Source organism: Mesoplodon bidens (genome assembly GCF_964165515.1).
Source record: "Mesoplodon bidens genome assembly, chromosome: 2".
NCBI lineage: Eukaryota > Metazoa > Chordata > Mammalia > Artiodactyla > Ziphiidae > Mesoplodon > Mesoplodon bidens.
The window spans coordinates 51,323,339-51,347,191 of NC_138177.1; the positions used below are offsets into that span (position 1 = coordinate 51,323,339).

At 36.8% G+C, this 23,853-nt stretch overlaps 1 protein-coding gene across 1 annotated transcript in view; it reads left to right on the forward strand.

Moving 5' to 3' along the window:
• The window catches only part of CR1 (complement C3b/C4b receptor 1 (Knops blood group)), a gene marked incomplete at its 5' end in the record, with an annotated part of 68,930 nt that overhangs the window by 15,002 nt on the left and 30,075 nt on the right, over positions 1 to 23,853 (forward strand). The window contains 9 exons of the mRNA XM_081257640.1: positions 1,125 to 1,354; positions 3,345 to 3,525; positions 4,160 to 4,259; positions 12,795 to 12,880; positions 18,096 to 18,494; positions 19,858 to 20,034; positions 20,116 to 20,218; positions 21,400 to 21,485; positions 23,216 to 23,443. Of these exons, the coding sequence (XP_081113766.1) occupies positions 1,125 to 1,354; positions 3,345 to 3,525; positions 4,160 to 4,259; positions 12,795 to 12,880; positions 18,096 to 18,494; positions 19,858 to 20,034; positions 20,116 to 20,218; positions 21,400 to 21,485; positions 23,216 to 23,443 (1,590 nt within the window). The remainder of the gene's footprint in view (positions 1 to 1,124; positions 1,355 to 3,344; positions 3,526 to 4,159; positions 4,260 to 12,794; positions 12,881 to 18,095; positions 18,495 to 19,857; positions 20,035 to 20,115; positions 20,219 to 21,399; positions 21,486 to 23,215; positions 23,444 to 23,853) is intronic.

Below are 23,853 nucleotides of genomic sequence, written 5' to 3' on the forward strand. Positions count from 1 at the left end.
AATGTAACCTGTTAAATAGAGAAACACTACGAATATATCCAACCTGTACATTTATTTCTTCACTAAATCACCAGGATGTTGCTTCGTCTTCTGATTGTAATGACTGAAAGATATATATTTATTTTTTCAAATGAATACTTTGCTTTAATATTATTTGAACATATTGTACTGATTTATATAATGAAACCATAGTTGTATCTTTCATGTTTGAAAGTCAGCTATTTGAAAATCTTAATGTAATTAAGAAACATGAAAGAAAGAAAGAAAATTACTCCCATGAACTCAAGGATATACCTAAAATCACTTTGTAGAGTGTAAACATTGGTTAAGCTATTCCACCCTTTGAATAGTTAGTTTATCCATAATTCTTTCAAGCTGCAGTATCCTCTTCCTAAATACAGATCAAATCAGAAGGGGAAAGGAGCATCTCTAAATAGATAATGCTCAAAAGAAGAAATGTGTGTTTCTTCAATGATAAAAACAAACTGTAAAACCTATAAGTATCTCAAAAGTCAAAACATTTCTGAGCCTTTGGAGCATGCACTGGAGTATGGAGAATGTTTCATTTCACTGTGGCAGCATTTCTGTAACCATTCATTTTGCTTTTGAGAATAACAGCCTCAAGGTATCAAGAAAAGATTAAATCATGGATAGACAAATAGTAAATGTATATATTTGGAATATATTTGGAAAAAATTCTCTAGGATGAAGATCCTTGATGTTAAAAGATCTCACCTATTTTGTGCTTAAAATAGTACTTGCTGTATAGTAGGTGCTCAAAAAAAAAAAAAACCTTCTTGGTGAATTAATGGATGATTTCCTTGTTAAATGGATGTGGTTAAGAAGATTTTTGTTTATTTAAGCCTCAATTATCCAGAAGGCTTAAATCGCTGAAGAGTTCAGGATGCTTACGTCCCTTTTAGACTTTTATAATAAAAATTGATTTTGATGTAACTTCATTTAGCTGCATCTCAGCAGTGTCCTAATATATTTATTTTGTAGTTTGTACTCTCCCTAAGAGTTTAATTGTTGTTGAACTGGCAACACAGTCACAGAATCCCACAATTGTGGAATCGACTCAGATGAAAATTTAAGCATTTTAATGTAACTTTTAGCTCTTTTAGAAATTTTTTGTCCAAATCCGCTGGCTATCCTTAATGGGAACCACACAGGAAATTCTCTGGGAAGCATTTCCTGTGGAAAAGAAATATCTTGCACATGTGACCCCCACCCAGACAGAGGGATGACTTTCAGTCTCTTTAGGGAGAGCACCATCCACTGCACAAGTGACAGTCAAGGGAATGAGGTTTGGAGTATCCCTGACCCTCACTGTGAACTTTCTGGTTCTGTTGGTCAGTGCCCACTCCTATATACCCTAAATGGGTTCAGAACACCTGGACCACATCCTTTATACTTCTATAATGAGATATGGTGTTTTCTTGTGAGTTTAACTTTGTCATAAGTGGAAGTGTTGAAATTACATGCCATGGCTAAAACAGATATTTCCAGCAGTGCCAAGATGTTTGACTAGGTAAGATGCTAATCATTCTACTTGCTGGTGGAGTGGTGAGGAGAGTGGGGCAAGAGAAGAATGGAAGCTCGGATAGAGTGGGGGTGTGGCACCAACCTTGGAATACCTCATCATTGGCAGGGGAGCCCTGAGATAGAAGAGCAATCCAGTGAGAAAAGGCTACACATGATGAGAGGAATTTAACCTTTCCTTGATCTTCCTCACCCTCCAGCTGGGTGGTATATATCAGAATCCAGTGAGATTTCTTTAAATGCAGATGCCTAGGTCCCCAGCCAGGCTTATTGAATGGGCAAATAGAAGCAGTCTCCACCAAGGAGGAGATAGTTGAGTTCAGACTCTATTTCAAATTATGCAGCATACAGTATACCCTCTCATAAAGAAGACCTAGCTTCTTAGAGGAAGCTACTGAATGGCTTAGTCTGTTTTGTCCTTGTTCTTGAATGTCTGCATCAGAATGAGAAGATTGGTCTATTAGTATCCTAGGGCTGCCATAAACCATGAACTAGGTAGCTTAAAACAACAGAAATTAGTTCTCTCACAGGTCTATGGGCTGGAAGTCTGAAATCAAGGTGTTGGCAGGGCTGCACTCTCTCCTATGGCTCTAAAAGGAGGATCCTTCTTGCAGCTTCTGGTGGCTCCTAGCATTACTTGGCTTGTGGACACATCACTTAAATCCCTGCCTCTGTCTTCACATGGCCTTCTCTCCAATATCTCTGTGTCTCAAATCTCCACTTCCTCTCTCTTAAAAGCACAGGGAGCTCAGCTTGGTGCTCTGTGATGAGGTGGGATGAGGTGCTCTGTGATGCTCTAGATGGGTGGGATGGGGGGGTGGGAGGGAGGTGTAAGAGGAAGGGGATATATGTATACATATAGCTGATTCATTTTGTTGTACATCAGAAACTAACACAACATTGTAAAGCAATTATCCTCCAATAAAAAAGATAAAAGCAAAAAAGAAAAAAAGACATCAGCAGTCACTGGAGTTAGGGTTCACTCTGGTAATCCAGGATAATTTCATCTCAAGTTCATTACCTTAATTGTATCTGAAATGACCCTTATTCCAAATGAGTTCCCATTCTAATGTTTTAGATGGTTGTATCTTTTGGGGGACATCATTCACCCACTACAAGTGGTGACTACTATTTAGTACCAGAGAAGCAGCTTATGGTAGGCATCCTGAGACTGAGGTAGGGAGGAATAAGTGAAAAGAGACAGTAAATATGTCTTAATATACATGAGTATGTTAACACCAGTAAATGAGGATGTAATGGTTAACTTAACTCTCGATAAAGGCACCCTGATAGGAGGCCTGGCACGTGAAACTATTGGCTAAAACTCTTGCTTTGAACAGAAAGGCCAAAAAGGTGAACAGTCTTCCAAGCAGTAAAAATTTCCTGATGGGGGGCTTCCCTGGTGGTGTAGTTGTTGAGAGTCCGCCTGCTGATGCAGCGGACACGGGTTCGTGCCCCGGTCCAGGAAGATCCCACATGCCGCAGAGCGGCTGGGCCCGTGAGCCATGGCCGCTGAGCCTGTGTGTCCGGAGCCTGTTCTCCGCAACAGGAGAGGCCACAACAGTGAGAGGCCCGCGTACCGCAAAAAAAAAAAAAAAAAAAAAAGTTTCCTGATGGGTAGATGCTATTGTAAAGCACCATCCTAAGGTAGCTTCAGGGGTTACCTTAGGGGAAGAAACTCTTTTGCCATTATTATGTCTCTGTTTCTGTGATCCCATCTATCAGCTCAGTTGGAGAGAAAGAGGAGATAGGGTGGAAGTCTCTCTGCTCACTTTGATATTTCTGTGGTTTTGGTCTTCAAGTATTGTAAAGCCCCTAAACAGTTTCCATTTACAAAGCCTACAATCCTGACTGATGAGTCTGAGTTTCCAGTTGGGACATCTTTGTATTATGAATGCTTCCTTGGGTATTTTGAAAATATGTTCTCTATCACCTGCTTAGAAAACTTGCTCTCGTCAAGTGCCAAGATATTTAGAGATATGAGTAACCCCTTCCTGGGAGCCAATTCATGTATATCAAAGAATCTGTGAGATCTGATTTAATTTGTTCAAATTTTGAAGGTGAGACATCTAAGTTTGCCCAAGGTATTTAAATGGAGGGTGGACTTGTAAGTCATCCCTTCTTATCGCCTTGCATTTCTACACCTTGACTAGATATTCATTTCATAGGAATGGCTCTCACAAGAGGAATTGGAGGAGAATTTTCCATTCACTGGGGGTTACCCTTGGTGGCTAAAACCATGAAATGAATAAAACAGGGCACAAGAAAATTATGTGGGTCACAGTGAATTGTGCTTGGCTAACTAAGATAGGAGGAAAATCCCAAATCTAAGGCCTTTGATTTAGGCTGATGGGATGGAAAACCACAAATGACCTTTACTGGGTGATTTGATGGGATTATTTAACCACAAATGGTCTTTATTGGGTGATGCTCATTGGTCATTTTAAAAGCAGGTGCCCTATAGCTACTTGTATAGTGAGTTTTCTCAAAGTGGTCAATTCTGTAGAACAATCAGAAGTATACAAGCTGTTCAGTATGCTGCACTCCAGTCTGAATCTTAAAAACAAATGTAAATTGAACTGTACACCTCATCCTGAATTCTGCTTCTTTTCTGTAGGAAAATCATGTGGAAGACCTCCAGAACCCTTCAATGGCATGGTGCACATAAACACAGACACCCGGTTTGGATCAACAGTTAATTATTCATGTAATAAAGGGTGAGTTGAGAGCACTATCTTTGGAATGTGAGTTGCAGAACCGCAATGCCAACCTTCCACCCAGCCTAAGATATGCAAACCAGACTACTGACGTATGTACTTCAAAAAGTAAGCAATAGGACTTTTGGGTAGAGATGGTAGCTTGAACAACATAGGCATGTGACCAAGGAATCTAAAAAAAGAAGGCGCAATGTGTACCTGTATTAAAACTAGGGGAGGGCACCATGCTTCTGCTGAAGGTAGTACATGAGAAAGATATTCACTGGATAAAAAGGACCAGCTTGCCAAATAAATAAAAGGAAACATGCTGGTTGAACCATGCAAACATCCTTAACAGGTTAGCGGGTGTATAGTTGATTAGAAGACCCTGGGGCAGGGTTTGAGAGGATAAATATTAAAGGTAACAGCAGCTCTGGGAAATGTAAGTGTTAAAGTGCACACAGAGTGGGGACCTTAAGGGAGTTCTTGCACTTGACTTTTCCCTGGAATGGGGAAACATGCTAGAAGCCATTGCCTCAACTTAGAGGGAGCAATTAAAGAATGTTGACTAATTTTCAGTTGGCACAATCACTTAGAGGGAAAAAAGATATCTATATTAAATCTTCCTGCAAAAACCTCCCCTAGTAATTGGCCCCATGCTATTCTGCCCAGGCTATTATACCTATGATCCAGCAAGTTTAAATTAGGATAAATCAATATTCACCCCTTCTCACTTTATCTGAGCTTGGGAGACTTAAAAACTTTCCATACAATCTCATCACCAGCCCCTTCTCACCTCCTCTCAGGAATAAGCCTAAAGCTCTCTCTGTGGTGAGCAAGCCAAAACATCATTAAATATAAGGTTAGATACAGCAATTGAAAATAAAAAGACTAATTTGAGAAATCAGAGAAAATATTCCTCTATAGATCAGAGTATTCCAATAAACATGGGAATAAGCTACAAAACAGGATACTAGAAATCTCTCATATGTGTTTATAACATAGAATCTATGAAAGGCATTTATAAGATTTAATGATCCGATATTAGGAAAATTTACCTATGGATAAAACACACAGGAATCTAAAAAGCAGCAATAATCAGGAGATTGAATCCAGGAAAAAAACAAAGAGATCATTAGAAAATAAGATTAAATTCTCTAGAATTAATCCAGGACAAAACTGGAAATTATACACATATTCACTCACACACAATCTAGATATGAGAAAAACAAAAGAAAGCAGAAAAAAGTGAAGCATTAATTAGCACATAATGGAAGATAGTTTCTCAGACCAGAATAAAAAAAAACAAATGCAAGGTTAATGGTAAGAGGCACTGGCCGTACATGAAGGAAATTTATGAAATTCAGATACTGAATAAAAATACTGCAACTATCGAGAGATAAAATAAATAGAAAAAGAAGAACTTCATTTTGGCATCAAAAGTCTCTTCCACACACTAAATTACAGAAATTAGTGTTTGAGAGAAAATATTATGCCATAAAATATCTGTGCTCAGCCAAGCTATCATTTATCTCCAAGGCACAAATGTATAGTCTTACATGAGTAAGAACCCAAAACATATGCCAGTTAGATATGATTCCTGAAAAAAGAATAATTCTCACAAAAACATGAGTAAATTTTTAAAAGAAGAAATCAAAGAAATAGTAGTGAGTCACAAAACTATTTAAACAGAGTTAAAATTGTTATTTTTAATATGGTTGTGAAACTAAATATAATGGCAGAACTAATTCTTAAAAGAGAACTCATGTATGAAAGGAATTATAGTAAACTTGATATAAATAATAGATTTTTATCACAACAACTAGGAAGTTGGTGATGCAGTAAAATATATATATATATATGCTTAAGTTATAATACATGCAGATAAGTACATATTCTTGACATGATAAAGAAGATATTATTCCATGCTAGTATAAAATCAAAATATAAAATTTAAAATCACAATGGCAATCAAAAAAGCACAACCACTTGGTCCATATGACAAAAGAGGGGTAAGAAAAAGAAGAACTAGGAAGCTTTCTATCTCTCTTGCTGGAAACAGCATCAGCAGAGCAAGAATGGAGCTCGTTTTATACAGTACTGAGTTCCAACCCTGGGAATTGTTAAATAAATAAAAGGAAAGAACACTATAAGCAAGATAAAATGTGTAAGTTATTACAGTACCTGTGATGGCTTAAATTCCCCTTTTGAAGAACAATGCCTTCTAAATATAGTCAATAAAAACTTCAAACTACATGATAATTAAAAGACACATTTCTAAAATAAAAAATTCCATTTATAATTGTATCAAACAATAAAATCCTTAGACATAAATTTAACCAAGGAGACATAAGACTTATACACTGAATACTATAAAACATTGCTGAAAGAAATTAAAGAAGACTTAATAAATGGAAATACATTCATATTCTTGGATTGGAAGACTTAGTATTGGTAAGATGAAAATACTGCCCAAAGTGATATACAGATTCAAGGCAATACCTACAAAAATCCCAACGGTATTTTTTGCAGAAATGGAAAACCATCCTAAATTTTGTATGGAATTTCAAGGGACCCAGAACACCCAAACAGTCTTGAAAAGAACAAAGTTGGTTGACTCACACTTTTTATTTCAACACTTACTACAAAGCTAGTCATTAAAATAGTATGTTACTGGCATAAAGTTAGACACACAGGCCAGCGGAGTAAGTGATAGCCCAGAAATAAAGTTGCATATTTATGGTCAATTGATTTTCAGCAAGGGTGCAAGGACCACTCACTGCGGAAAGAACTGTCTCTTCAACAATGGTCCTGGGAAAATTAGACATTCGCATGCAAAACAATGAAGCCACCTTACACCATATACAAAACTAAATCAAAATGGATCAAAGACTTGAAGTTAAAAGTTAAAATTATAAAATTCTTAGAGGAAAATATAGGGACAAATCTTCATGACTGTGGATTTGGCAATAGTTTCTTAAATATGACACCAAAAGTACAGGCAACAAAAGCAGACATAAACAAATTGGGTTTCATTAAAATTAAGAACATTTTTGCATCAAGACACTATCAAGTTCATTCAGCTTACTATAACAAAATATCACAGGCTAGGTAGTTTATAAACAACAGAACTTTATTTCTCACCATTCTAGGAACTGGAAGTCTGAGGTCAGGGTGTTGGCAGGGTCAAAAAGATCTTCTTCTAGGTGTATGCTCCTAGTGTGTCCTCACATGGTGGAGGGGTTAGGAAGCTCTGTGGGGTCTCTTTTATAAGAGCATTACTCCCACTCATGAGGACTTCACCTTTATGACATAGATCCTAAAGGCCCTACTTATTAATGCCATCAATTTTGGAGGTTAGGATTTCAACATATGAATTTTGGGGAGACATAAACATTCAGACCATAGCATACACTATCAAGAGAGTGAAAAGACAACTCATAGAATGAGAAAAAATATTTGCAAATCATATATCTGACAAAATTAAAGATACAGAATATATAAAGAACTCTACAACTCTATATACAGAATATATAAAGACCTCTACAACACAAGAAAAAGACTACCCAATTTAAAATGGGCCAAGGACTTGAGTAAGACATTTCTCCAAAGGAGGTATACAAATGGCCAATAAACACATAAAATTACTAAACATTATTAATCATTAGATAAATGCAAATCAAACCCATTCATACCTCTTAATATGACTTTAATAATAATTATTAATAAACAGAAAATAAAAAGTGTTGGTGAGAATGTGTAGAAATTGGAATCCTTGTACATTGCTGTTGAGAATGTAAAATGATGCTGCCACTATAGAAATTGTTAGGTATCTACACATGAACTATTTTGCAGCAATCAAAAAGACTTAATTAGATCCTATATTCAGTGATCTGGATGGATGATCATGATGTGATATTGACTGAGAAAACAATTTGTAGAGTTTGTTTTCAACTTGGAAAAATAATGACAAATTTTGAGGAGGTACTCTATATGCGTATATATGTTTGAATGTGCTTGGAGAAAGTAGGGTTATCTGAAATACATGGTATTCTAAGCAAAAACATATGTTGGAATGTTCTGTTGTTAAGTTACTGAAAAGAAATAAATTAAATTTAAATAAACAAATAGCCAAGGAACAGATGTTAACCTGGACAAATAAAACGCAGATTGCTTTGACAAAGGGGTGTCAAACTTTTTCTGTCCAGACCCAGATAGTAAATACTTTCAGCTTTGTGGGCCGTATCATCTCTGCTATAACTACTCACCTCTGCAGTTGCAGTGGGATAGTAGCCCTAGACAGTGAATGAATGAATGTGTGATACAGCATACATGGGGCCTGCAGAACTCAGTTTTGCCAACCTATGGTTAGATGAAAGAGCATTATTTTTCCTCAATTTCTTTTATTATTCCAAGTCAAGGAGGTTCTAAAAAGAAGTAAAAAGATACATTGATAAAATAATAATAATAGTTGAAAACTTCAGATTGGGTAAGCAAAGGTACGAAAAATAAGACATTGATGGATGAGGCTGCTTTGGTACATGTGTGTTGAATTTTGTACCTTACAGAGAATGCAGACTCTTTCTAGGGACCATTTATGAGAGTCGAGAGCATATCACTCTACAGGGTGTACCTCAGTAGATTTGAACATAGGAGAAACTGAAACAGCTATATACGCTTATTATAATAAAAATAACACTAGGAATTAGTGACAAGGATAAATAAAAATTCAAGTTTCGGATCTTAGTCAAAGAGAAAATTAAAACGGACATTGCAGATTACATATCAAATAACAATAAGGAATGATTATTGAGTGCATGAGCCCTGAGGACTCTTCTAGTGCTTTACATGAATTAACTTAATCTTGAAAATGACTCTTTGTAGTGAATATTACACATAGCCCCATTTTACAGAAGAGAGAAACTAAGACAGAGAGATGAACCAATTTACCAAAACTCACAGGACAGAGGTTGAGGTTAGAATTTGAATATTGCCAGTCTGCCTCAACAGCCCATATTGGTAAACCTTACATTATTCAGCCTGTTCATTATGAATGCTGGTGCAAATATTACTCATGAAAATTTCTGGGATGCTGATGCCAAAACTGTCCTTAGAGAAATAGTCAATACTTTTGTTATCTGACAAAAAGTTTTCAAATAAATGAACAAAACATTTTACCTAAGAATTTTTAAATGACTAGAACATGAACACATAAAAGAAGCTGGAGTAAGAAATTAATAAAGAAAGGAAATTAATAAAAAGTGAAAAGGGAAACGATAAGTAAAAATCTCAGAGTACTTTCTTAAAGTGGCCAATTAAACAAACGGAATTTGGCCAATTGTAATTTCACAAAATAACAAATCTGCAAATACATGTGAATGAGAAAGGAGATATCGTAGATATTGAAGGGATTCAATCAATACTAAATAAAAATAGTATATCCTCTCTATCCTAATGAAATTGAAAACATCCATGAAATGTGCCATTTTGTAGGAAAAATACAATTTCCAGGATGTACTTAAAAATACATAAATCAGCTGATAAACCTGTATCTACTTGAGTCTCTGTTGTCAGTCTTTCTGGATATATAGCTAAGATTGGAATTGCTAGACCATATGTTAATTATATATTTAACTTTTGAGGAATAGCCAAACTGTTTTCTACAGTGGCTGCACCATTTGAAATTCCCACCAACAATTACAAGCATTCCATTTTCTCCACATCTTCACCAACACTTTAATTTTTCATTTTTAAAAAGTTATTATTAATAAAAACTCAAAAAAGTTATTATTATAGCCATCCTGGAAGGTCTGAAGTGGGTTTGACTTGGATTTCCCTAATGACTAATAATAGTTCGTATCTTTTCATGTGTATATCTTTTGTACATTTGTATATCTTCTTTAGAAAAATGTCCATTCAAGTTCTTTGCCCATTTTTCAATTGGGTTGTTTGTCTTTTTGTTGTTTTGTTATAGGAGTTCTTTATATATTCTGTATATTAAACACTTCTCAGAAAAATGATTTCCAAATATTTTCTTTTATCCTGTGGGTTATCTTTTCACTCTCTTGATAGTGTCTTTGATGTTGACTGGGGCTGCAGTCATCTGAAGGACTTAGGGGGCTGAGAAATCTGAGAATGTTTGGAGGGGTTTGGAGGGCAGATGGGAATCTGTACTTTACAAATGTAGAATTGGTGCTTGTGTCCAATTTAACCAGCTCTTCCTTCTAAAGGTAGCTAAGCCCAGTTGACATCTGGGTTACACGCATATTTTTAGATAAAAAGGCTAGAAGGATTCATAGCAAAATATTAGCTACTACAAGTGGTGCTATCTTGGGTGGTGATATTTTTGATCTTTGGGTTATTCACAACTTCCAAATATGTCTACAATGAATGTATGTTAACTTTTATAAGCCAATAAAATTCAATTTTAAATTTCTTTTTTTTTTAAAAAAAGAGGACTGCTGAAAATCATATCTGTGAGCTACTTTTAGTAATTTGCAGCCTACTGAATGTCTCCATAGAGTCCCTCCACTGCTAAATAGTTCAAAGTACATGAACAAATAGGAAAAGATAAAAATGACACCATCCTAGCCCTTGATTCTCCCATCCCTGACCTTACTTAATGGGCTCTCCAATGCCTCAGCACGCCTGTCCACAGTATGTATGATGCTTATAGGGAAAGGAATCTCATGACTCTTGAACAACAATTTAGAGTTGTTCTATGCAGAAAACTATACAGATTTCTAATGCTCAGGGGAACTGAGTGGGCTCCAGTAAAAGAAATTCACAGAGATGGGAAATCCATCCAGGAAAAAAATTACGACATAATCACTACTGCAGCATACTAGTGTCTTACAATATGTTCAAAAATATTCACTCCTTTTTACAGTTAATACAGAGGCTGGAACCTGCTTCACATTTTTACTCCAAAGCTCTAGTTTAGTCATAGTGAGTACATTAAGAGCAACCTTTATAAGGTCAAAAGTCAGAGGATACCCATGACCCTGTGCTCCTAAGGCAACATTTAAATGTATGATAGGAGACGGGCGAAAGGAAACACACACGTAGTACAGGGATGATTATCCTCTTTCCTTACTAAAGTGGTTCTCAAAATGTTTGTTTGCAGACATTTTGAAGATTAAATATTTGTTGGCACACTTAAAAGATTTTAGAACACAGCTCATAAAAAACAAGGTAACAATAAGTAAAATGTAATCACTACCTAAATATAAAAGTGACTTACTGTGTCTACCAAAATATTCACTGTCATTGCTCTACCAACGTGGTTCCCACCATCTTTTTGTTACTGTTTTGGGAAGAGCTGGTATACCAGTTAAGATTAGATTAAGTTATAAAAGACAGAAAAAACACAAAATAACAGGGGCTTGAACAAGACAGCAGTTTACTTACCTCTCATGTTAAGAACCATGACGGCCCAGGGCTCATACAGTGGCTCCAAGATCCACAGAAACCTGGGATCCTTCCATTAGAGAGTCCATCTCAACTCATGGTCCAAACTCCATTTAGCAAAGAGGAAGAATGGAGGAAGGGAACACTTATCCCTGTGAAGACACTTTCCAGACACTCCATTTACATCCCTCTAGCCAGAACAGAGTCACACGGCTGTCAGGGAAGCTGAGAAATGAAGCTGTTATTGAAAATGGCGAATGGCCCAGTTAAAAATACAGGGTCATGTTACTAATGAAGAAAAGAAAAGTGGATACTGGAGATTCCAGTGGTCTCTGCTCCACATGGGTACTGCCCTGATCACATGTCCTAGGTAATCAGAAGACAGATTTCTTAACTGTTGCAGTAACTACCTCACTGTTATGTGACTTTGCCTTACACCCATCACCTTTTACTTTATCAAGTTTAGCCCTGCTGTACATTGGAACATATGAATAGCTTGGCTGAGTATCTTTTGTGACATTTCTCAACAGTAACAACATAGAGATATAATAAATAAAAAATAAATGATGAAGTTTCAAATTTTGTGACCCATTTTGAATGATTTTATGACACAGTTGGTGAGTACCCCTGCTTTCTACATTTGAAAGGTATGGTTAGCTGTTTCCTCTGACTCTCATTTATTAAGTCTTCAGGGTAAAGCCATCATTCTTCCCTTCACTCAGTAGATATTTTTCAGCACCACATGCTTGAAAGTCTCTAGGCTAGGTGCTAAAGAGTGTATATATTTCAGTAAGACATCTTCCCTCCTAATCAAGCACTTATAATTTCTCAGCTGAAAGTACAAATGGATAAAATAATTCTGAGGTACCTTTAAGACAAGTACAGAAGTGTCCCATGGTTAATAACGGGAATATTGCAATGAGTTGTGAGGGGACTAGGAATGGAGATGGATTAAAGAGGTAAGAATTTTAGCTTGCCCTGAAGAATAAAGAGTAATTTATAGGTGGAGATGGGGTTTCTTTCTTGAGGTCTCTCATGTTTTAATCTGTCCTGTAATTTGTAACATCCTCCTGCTATTGTTTTCTCATGGTGATTTAAGTGGGAAATCTGTGTAGAGTCTAATCATCTTTCATTCTTTGCTTCTAGGTATCGACTCATTGGCTCCCCTTCTGCTACTTGTCTTCTGTCAGGCATTGATGTCACTTGGGATAAGAAGGCACCTATTTGTGAGAGTGAGTTGAACTGTTTTTTCCCATAATTCCCTCCATTTGATCCTTATTTATCCCTGGAATTATGAAGAAGGAATCAAATCCTTCTTGCACAGAGTTGTCTCTCAGTTGTTTGAAACTTGGAGTCATGTGCGGCACGGTCCTCCTGGTTTTTCTTTACTTTAGGAGGTAATTTATCTGAAACTGTGGACTTAAACTCAGGTAAAATTGCCCCAATTTCCTACTTTGATAATAAACTCTCAGTATAATGATCATTCTCCTTAGTGACTAAACTTAAAAGATACTAAAGAAAATTAATTTTGTCTCTACAACCTCCTAATATCACATTATAAGCCCAGAAAGTAGATTACTCCCTTCCTTATCATTCTTACTCTGAAGCATAAAAGATCTTACAATCCTTAGCAATTTTCCCAAGCCTCGGGTTATTCTGCTCTTTATTCTTCCCTCAAATTCTTCCAAGCTCATGCCCTAGTTGTATTTGTTCTTGATTAGTTGGCCATTCATCTTTTCAATGGAATATTGTAAAGTGAATCTCCAAAATTTTGAGGAACATAGAAGAATGATTGCAAATTGGTAAAGTATTAAGGCTGTGAAGAAATCAGAATCACATGCAGAATTGATGGCAGTAAAAGTGGGCACAAACTTCTGGAAGGCTAATGAGCAATATATACTAAAGCCTTAAATGCAAATACCCTTTGACCTAGCAATTCCATTTCACAGAATTTATCCCAAGAAAATAATCATCATAGACTTTTCCCGTGATTTTCATCCAAAGACACTCAATGCAGAAATCATGGTTTGTAAATAGCTGATGGAAGACATAAGCCTTATTAAAAATGGTTATGATAAGTTTTTAAGAAAGGTAAAAAGTATACCATAAAAATTAGAGAGAGATGCCACATCCAAGAAGCAATGGATAGTACATTTATATATCTACATCCCAGAATATTATTCAGCCACCAAATATACCATAGACAATATAACCATAGACACACATGCACGTGCACACACATATCTGAAACAATATACATTAAATTATTAATAATATTTATTTTTGGACCTTATCATTTTTTGTTTGTCCACATTTTATAAATTTCCTACAATGAATATATTCATTGTATTCACAGGTATTCCTCCAAAAATTACTGTCCTTTTCCCATTGGGTTATTTTTCTTCCAGAAAATAACATTGGCTTTTAGATATCCAAAGACATAAATGAGAAACTATAAAAGGTGCCTTCTTTACTTGCCAAAAAATATTAAATTCTCTGAAAAAAATTCAAATTAGCAAGGTATTATCATTTACTACATACAATTTTCAAGGTCTGTCACCTTTTGTAGGAGGTTATCTTTAATGAAAAATGTTTCCACTTCTACTATATTTATAGGTCAATAAACATTTAACTGAGTCCATATTGGTGATGTGTGTACATGTGAATGTATGAATAGTCAATTATACCAGTATGTTTTAAATTACTATGTTGTGATAGGACATAGTAGTCATTTAGCATTTTATTACCCCAAATCTGTGATTATTTCCTCATGTCTTTTATATTTTCTTTTCAACCTTTTTTTTGAAATATATTAGACATATAACTTTGTGTAAATTTAAGATGTACATTAATATATTGTAATATGATTGCCATCATAGGAATAATTATCACCTCCATCACATTACATAATTATTCTTTATTTTTAGTAGTTGGAATAGTTTCTAGTCTCTCAGCAAGTTTTATTATTATAGTACAATGTTGTTGTCTATATTCATTGATCTGTGCATCTCCAGGGCATATTTTCTACTTGTTGTAAGTTTATACTCTTAGACAACATCCATTCTGTCCTCCCATTCCCTGGTAACCACCATTTTATTCTATTTTTAAAACTTGGCTTTTTTACATTCCACATATAAATGGTATCATACAGTTCTTGTCTTCCTCTGACATCTCATTTAGCATAATGTGCTAAAATTCCATCCATGTTGTCACAAATCTCACTTAGCATAATGCTTTAGCACATTGTTCAGCTTGTTAATATGGTGTATCACATTGATTGATTTGTGTATATTGAAGAATCCTTGCATTCCTGGGATAAACCCCAGTTGATCATGGTGTATGATCCTTTTAATGTGCTGTTGGTTTCTGTTTGCTAGTATTTTGTTGAGGATTTTTGCATCTATGCTCATCAGTGATATTGGCCTGTAGTTTTCTTTCTTTGTGACATCTTTGAGTGGTTTTGGTATCAGGGTGATAGTGACCTCGTAGAATGAGTTTGGGACTGTTCCTCCCTTGCTATATTTTGGAAGAGTTTGAGAAAGAAAGGTGTTAGCTGTTCTCTAAGTGTTTGATAGAATTTACCTGTGAAGGCATCTGGTCCTGGGCTTTTGTTTCTTGGAAGATTTTTAATCACAGTTTCAATTTCAGTGCTTGTGATTGGTGTGTTTATATTTTCTGTTTATTCCTGGTTCTGTCTCGGAAGGTTCTGCTTTTCTAAGAATTTGTTCATTTATTCCAGGTTGTCCATTTTATTGGCATATAGTTGCTTGTAGTAATCTCTCATGATCCTTTGTATTTCTGCAGTGTCAGTGGGTACTTCTCCTTTTTCATTTCTAATTCTGTTGATTTGAGTCTTCTCCATTTTTTCTTCATGAATCTGGCTAATGGTTTATCAATTTTGTTTATCTTCTCAAAGAACCACCTTTTAGTTTTATTGATTTTTGCTATCGTTTCCTTCATTTCTTTTTCATGTATTTCTGATATGATCTTTATGATTTCTTTCCTTCTGCTAACTTTGGGGGTTTTTTGTTCTTTCTCCAATTGCTTTAGGTGTAAGGTTAGTTTGTTTATTTGAGATGTTTCTTGTTTCTTGAGGTAGGATTGTATTGCTATAAACTTCCCTCTTAGAACTGCTTTTGCTGCATCCCATAGGTTTTGGGTCATCATGTTTTTACTGTAATTTGTTTCTAGGTATTTTTTGATTCCCTCTTCGATTTCTTCAGTGATCTCTTGGTTATTTAATAGTTTATTGTTTAGCCTCCATGTGTTTGTATTTTTTACACTTTTTTCCTGTAATTGATTCATAAGTCTTCTTTACTTTTTAAAAATCTTAGTTCTCTCCCCTCTTCTGAGTCATTTCTAAATTCCTATCCTCCAGGCTGCTATTCTTTCTTTGACCTAATCTGCCCTATTTCCTAAGCTTGCTAATGCATTCTTCATCTGATTCATTGAATTATTCATCCCAGAATTTGTCTGGTTCTTTTTAAAAATTTCAGTCTCTTTGGTAAATAACTTCTTCTTGTTTATTAATTTTATTCCAGAGTTCATTGAATTGCCTTTCTGAGTCTTGTTGTAGCTCATTAAATCTCTTTATATCAGCTATTTTGAATTCTTTTTTAGTCAGATTGCAATATTCTGTGCCTTTGGATTCGGTTGCTAGAGAATTATTGGGGTTTTTGTGGTACCATATTACTGTGACTTTTCATAATGTTTGACAAAATGGTCATTTGAAGTAGAGCATACCTTTCTTAGTTGTTTACTTTGATTTTTGCAATTCAACAGGTGGCACTATAGCTCAAGTTTTGGTTTCTTTTTACCTGAGTTGGCTCTGGGGCTGCACTTGGGAGGAAAGGTACAACAAACAAACAAACAAAAAACCTGGCATAGGAAAAGCTGGCGGCAGAGTGAGGAGAGGTGTGGGCTTAGCAACTGTGGCTTCTGTAAGCACCACTGAGCAGTAAGAGGATCCTCCAGTAGAGCTAAAATCTCAAAGCAGACAGCAGGCAAAGAATTCCTTCAACGTTCTTTGTTATTCTTGTCCATCTCTTTCCCTTTCCTCTCCCTCCTCCAAGTCAAGGAGGTCCCTTCTCAGAAATTCGTGCTGCTGGAGAGCAATGGCTCCCTCCAGTTGCAACTGGGTAACCAGGCAGTTAATCATTCAACACTTTTGCTTTTCACCTCCTCTGTAAGGGAACTTGCTATTGTCACCAGAGGGGAAAGACCAGCCGCTGCCAGGGTCTCCTGGGGCAGGGGAACTCACTCCTTGAGAACTCGCCTGGGACAGGGGAACTCACTCCCTTTCCTCTGCCTCCAAACTCATCTCTATCCTCCTCTTATACTGTGCCTGATTCTCCCATCAGGCTGGCTAGGCTTCCACAAATTCTCTATCTCCTTGCATGTCCACCCTGTTTTGTACTCTTCAGTTTTGCTTCTTCTCCAATTACAGCAAGTGAGAGTGGATCTGTCCCCCCCCTCCAAGGTCCAACCGACCCACTTCCTGAAGCATGGGTGGATAAAAATTTCCTGGGTGTTCTGGTGTAATGTGCAGAGGCACTTTTGTTCAGATATGAATGACCAGTTCATTGTTAATAAAAGGGGAGGGAAAAAAGCATCAACACATACTGACATGACTCTTTTCTTTTTGGTATTTACTTGATGAGTAGTGGCAGAGGTAATATATTTAACCTGCAAAGATGTTATTAAATAAACAATAGAAAAAATAGCCCAGCAGTAAATAAATAACTTAACAATCTATGATAAAATCACATAGATTATCCATTTAAAATCATAAGTATGTAAACCATAATAATACATGGATACTTTATATGAAATTATTATGGACAGAACCCAATCATACACAACTAAATTTCAGCTATGTAAATAACATGATGTTAGCAAATATTAGAATAAAAGAACAGTACTGTAATTACAGTTTAGGAAGTGACTTGATTCTTTGTATTTGTTATTTAAATTCATAGTAAAATAATTCATAGTAAAAAAATAATAATTCTGGAAAAGGCAAAATAACAGAGACAGTAATAGCATCAGTGGTTGCCAGGGGATGGGTTGGGGGTGGGATTAATGGGCAGAGCACTGAGGGATTTTAGGGAAATGAAAATACTTTGCATGATACCATAATGATAGAAACATGTCATTACATATTTGTTGAAACCCACAAAATTTGCAAACCAAGAGTGAACCCTGATGCAAACTGTAATGTTGAGTCATTATTAGGTGTCAATGTATGTTCATCAGTTGTAACAAATGTACCACTCTGCTGGGGGATGTTGATAATGGAGGAGACTACACATTTGTAGGGGCAGAAGGTGTTTGAAAACTCTCTGTACTTTCCCTTCAATTTTGTTCTGCAACTAAAACTTCTCTTATAAAGTTGTATTAAAAAATAAAAAAATAAGCTGTTGTTTACCACACTCTCCTTTATCCCAGGTATACATTGTGAGCCACCCCCAGCCATATCCAACGGAGAATTCTACAGCAGCAATAGAAACGTTTACCAATATGCAACAGTGGTAACTTATCAGTGTCACACTGGACCAGATGGAGAAAAGCTGTTTGACCTCGTGGGAGAACAGTCAATATACTGTACCAGCAAAGACAATCAACCTGGTGTTTGGAGCAGCCTACCTCCTCAGTGTATTTCTGCTAATAAATGCACAACTCCAGAAGTTGAAAATGGAATTAGAGTGTCAGGAAATAAGAGTTCATTTTCCTTAAATGAGATTGTGAGATTTAGCTGTCAGCCTGGCTTTGTCATAAGAGGGTCCAACACTGTGCAATGCCGGGCCAACAACACATGGGTACCTGAGCTGCCAAGCTGCTCCAGGGGTGAGTTTCATCCACTGAGACTCTGCTGGGGGTTTAGGGAGTATAAATGGTAGGAGTTGTTGAAACTAAGGAAAGGGTATGCATGTGTGTGTATAGGCATGCAAGGCTATGAAATTGGGATAAACACTAAACATAATACTAGCTTTACTATCTGTTACCTCTGATAATAATAATTGTCAAGTAATGCTTGCTCTGTCCCATCTGTAATGCACCCATTTTATATACATTGTTTAATTTAATACTTAAGCAAACATATAAGGTAGGAACTATACTTATTCCTATTTACACTGAGAAAACTGAGTCTTAGGGATGTTAGGGAACTATGCCCAGGTCACAGAACTAGTAAATAACAGAATAAGGCCTAGAATTCAAGAGCCTTTCTGATTGCAGAGCTCAATGATAATGTGTAGTGAAGTGTACTATGAACAATACTGTATGATAACAATGACATTAATCTATCATTGGAGAAGGTCAGAAAGCAAATGAGCCATGGGTTCCAAAATGATAGCGTCAGATTAAAAAGCCTTAGATGTCAGTCATTCTGTTCCAACTCCCCTATGTTATTACTGAAAACCCTGAGGCTCAGGAAGTGGTAACAACTTGCTCAAATCCAAGCAATTGTTTTCATTTTTATTCCACTATATACAGTTCAGATTGAGGCTCAAGTGTGTTCTGATGCCCTGAGAACACACCAATTGGTCTGTGGATGGAGGCAGCCAAACTTTGAGTCAAAATATACTCTAAACAATATGTTCCCTCTTTTAAAAGTCTACAGCTTTTTTCTTTTAAGGGGATTTTGTTCTTGGTGGCTTCTCTTGTCTTTTTATGCTAAAATGCCTGGCTTAGCAGTGGAATGCAAAGACTCCAGACTGGCACATAGGGACCAAGCAGAAGCTTACAGTTCTCAAGGAGGATCTGGGAAAAAAGATGAAGGGGGATGGCTGACTAACTGTACCGTAAGCTAGGTGTGGGGTCTGTTGGATGACACTTGGGCAAAGGTATTCCTTGTTGAAGCCAGAAAGGAGAGCTTTCTAGGAAGTGTAAGAGGTGGAACAGTCCACCAGCTCTCACAGCTCTGTGCTGGATGGCCAGTCCTAGAAAGCAAAAGGAACATTCTGCTTGTAGTCTTAGGACTGTTTTAGTAGAAAAAACAGAGAAGGTGTTGGAGAAAGCTTCATTCTACTCATAGCTCTGCCCTGTGGCCTTAGTTTGCTCATCAGTAAACTGTGGGTTCTGAACTAGCAAATCTTTTCTTTTAAAATCCACACTGTGTAAATAAGATTTTTAAACTCCCTGGTAGGCACAGGATATGGTAAAAGATATTTCTCCATAATTGACAGGTACCTTGCTGTTCTTTCCTCAGTATGTCAACCACCTCCAGAAATCCTGCATGGTAAGCACATCCCAAGCCACAAGGGTGACTTTTCCTCTGACCAGGAAGTGTTCTACAGCTGTGAGCCTGGCTATGATCTCAAAGGGGCTGCTTCTCTGCGCTGTACACCCCAGGGAGACTGGAGCCCAGAAGCTCCCAGATGTGCAGGTGCCTATACTTTCATCTGGTTTGCGGATCAATCTCTGTGTCCCTCACATGGACATCTTACTCCTGTGTTTTTATTCCTAGTGAAATCATGTGCTGACTTCCTGGACCAACTTCCTAATGGACGTGTGCTCTTTCCACTTAATTTCCAGCTTGGAGCAAAAGTATCCTTCATCTGTAATGAGGGGTAAGTGTGACCTGGAATAGAGACCAGGAACACAGTGTTGGGTAGTGACTCTTGGGTTCAGGAGTTAATCCAAAAAGTGAGGCTGACCTGTGGAATAGAAGTACCTGGGGAGACTGGCTTCTGAGCAGTTTTGAAATGTGTCAGTACCCAGGGGCACCACTATCAGGAGATAAAGAAATTGGCACATGCAATTCAATGTTGAATACAATCATAAATATAGACACTAATCTTGAATTCATGGTTGGAGCTTGAAGTAAATGGGGAAGTCGTTGTTTGGAGGCAGAAAATTACAGTTCTGTGGGAAATTTACTAATAAAAAGTTTAATGTATAAGACAAAAATTGTTTGCAATGTGATAATCAGGCAAAGGTTGTTTTAGGAAACTAAAAACTAATCAGTACTGGAATTTGTAATAGTATATGGGCAAGTATTTTTAATACAATCACATCTGTTTGCATCAGTAAAGTCTTTGACATTGGAATCGTAATGGCCAATGTTATAGTTTCAGGTAATATTACTAGTTATTCATGTGGATCTAGGACTCTCAGTAGAATGCACTCTCTGTGGGAGGTAACAAAACTGGGCAATATGGTAGTTATTTTTAATAATTTCCAGGAATCTTTGACTTTTACAAAGTCTGCCACCCAATAATGATGAGCAGATTTCATAAGGACCCTAGGATCTAATAATAATCTGGGCATTTCAGTGGTAGAGACCTCTGTGAGCCTCCTTCTGGCCATTACAGCTGTAGTGGCAAGAAGAGCAATGTCGGTTCTCTTTCCCGATGTTCCCTGCTTTGCTTCCCCAGATCAGGAGCTGTTCTTGCTCCTGACCCACTAATGAGGATAAGAGGAATGTCAGAGGACTGTCAGTGAGAGATGGGTGTGGGTCTAGGGCACAGGGGAGAGTCCACCTCTGTGTTCAGGGACTTTTGAGGTGACACTGGGCTATGTTTTTTGTTTGACTGTTAAGTGTACAAGTTCTGATTGCTTTGTCTGCCACAGGACCCTGTGATACTTTAGAAAACTTTGGCTTCTGAATTTCTGGCAACTACTGAATTCAGGTTCCTAAAGAACTGAGACTTAATGGTATTTAGGCTGAAGTGAGAAAGCTTACCATCTATCAATGAAGAGATGGAGAAATGGGAATTTCTCCCCTACTTGCTACCTCTTTCTCCCTTAGGTTCCGGTTAAAAGGCAGCTCTGCTTGTCATTGTGTCTTGGTTGGAATGAAAAGCCTTTGGAACAGCAGTGTTCCTGTGTGTGAACGTGAGTAGAAAGAAGAACTCTGCAATCTGGATATCTCCCCTTATGTTGTTCTAGTATGTTTCACCTCATGGAATCACCTGTTGTCTGGTACTTTATTTAACAAATTACTGGTAAAATACTTCTTTGTTGGAAGAATTTCAAAAAAGGTTTGGCAGGTATTATACATCATGTGTTCATATTACTAATCTGTAAGTCACTAGTTTAATGTCAGTGTTGAATTTTGTGGGGAATATGTGGGGAGAAAGTAGATGACATAACAGTATACCAAAATTTCTTTATTCATTTACTTTTTCAGTTTTATCACCAAGGAGTAATTTCTCTTAAATTTTTATGTCCTTTTATCTTCTCACATATCTGAACCATTTATTCAGCCTCTCATTTTGTTCATGGTATTTATTGAGGAAGGCTTCCCATGTGCCAGGACTTTGAATCTAGAGAGAGTGCTGAATAGTGTTAACCCTGCTCTTGCGAGGTTCATTTTCTGTTCAAGGAGGCAGACAATGAAAATAAACCAGTAAGCAAATTTAAAAATAGAATATATAAAATGGTATGTCAAAAAGTGGTAAGTGTTACAGAGAAAAGAAAACATTTATAGGATAAATTAGTGCGGTGCAGGAAGGTGAGTCAATATTTGAAATGGTGAGGTGCCCTAAATTTCAATAAAACTCAAAGATTCAGAAATTGATAAATATATAAAAGTGTTCTATGTACAAAAACAATACTGATTTGTCCTACTCTGTTTACTAAGACTTTTTAAAATGCCTTTTCCTGATGATTAGATTGTTCATTTTATTTTGGATTTTGTTAAAACGCTTTGCTAGAAGTCTGTTTGAACATTTTATGGGATTATGGTGGAGCTTTACAAGAACATTAAATATGTATTAAAGGCAGATATCAAGCAAGCTCCACCTTCCTGTGACACATAAAGCTGAAAATAAATATATAAGTAAACTGGAAAAACAAGCACCTAGTTAAAATCCAGGTATGAGAAGTCAATCATTAGTGTACCCTCACTTTATACACGTTTCTGACAAGATCTGATATCTCTTCCTAAATTGGTACCATATTAAGAGCATCAGATTAGTTTCAGGGAGGGAACTGCTAGAAACAGATACACTGTTTGACAGAAAGAAATGACAGCTGATAGCTTCAAAGAAAGAAAAAACAAAAAAGGAAGAAGAAAAACAGGCTCCCTGAGGCCCTTTAATCTGGTTATAAAGAGCCCTATGGGAATCAATGTAGTCTGATGACACTGTTGTATATTTGGTATTGGTACTGATGATAATTGTCTTGAGTCATCAAGAAAAATTTACATCTGCTGAAAATGATAGTCCACGTTAAATAAACTTAACCCAGATTTCCCTAGAATTTCAAATCTTTGAGGGAAAAATCTTGTCTGTGTTGTACCCCATTGTCAACCCAGGATTCTTATGATGCCTGACATAAAGTAGTCAATAAAACGGTTGCTGGAAAAAAAAACCAAATTAATTAACTCCAAACAGATTAAAAAATTAGCTACCTGAAGGGTATTTTGTACTTTTACAACAAACTGTAATTCGTCTCACCTGAGTTAGATCCTTCTCAGAGGAAGCCTTACATATTTCAGTTCCATCCAATTTAAGTACGTTGTCATAGAAAAAATGTATTAATACAACAATCACAGGGCATAATTATTTTATAATACTTTTGATTGAAACTAATGGAACCTAAAACTTTTGTGTTCTTTCTAGAAATCTTTTGTCCAAATCCTCCAGCTATCCTTAATGGGAAACACACAGGAACTTCTCTGGGAGACATTCCTTATGGAGAAGAAATTGGTTACACATGTGACTCCCACCCAGACAGAAGGATGACCTTCACCCTCACTGGGGAGAGCACCATCCGCTGTACCAGTGACAGTCAGGGAAATGGGGTTTGGAGTGGCCCTGCCCCTCGCTGTGAACTTTCTGTTCCTACTGGTCAGTGCACATTTCCCCATGCCCTAGAAGGATCAGTATGTCTAGGCCAAAGCTCCGTATTTCTGTAGTGACAGTCCTTTTTGCTTGTGAATATGGCTTTGTTATAAACATGGGACAGAATTACCTGCCAGGTGAATAACAGATGGCTTTAGATGTGCCACACTCTGTCCCAGTTGGGGGTATTCTGATGACCCTTCCCTCTGGAGTGATGATTGTGGGATGGTGAAGAGAGGAGAGAGTGGAGAGAATCAGTGAAGCCTAGAATTTATAGGGAATATTTTCAAAGCACTGAAAACAAATGCCAAAGAAAACATTGTTATGCCATCTCTACTGAGTTGTCTTTATACTAGATGGATGGGTGTGCAGAGCAAAAAGCACATGTTGATGTTAGTAATATATTTCAGAATTGA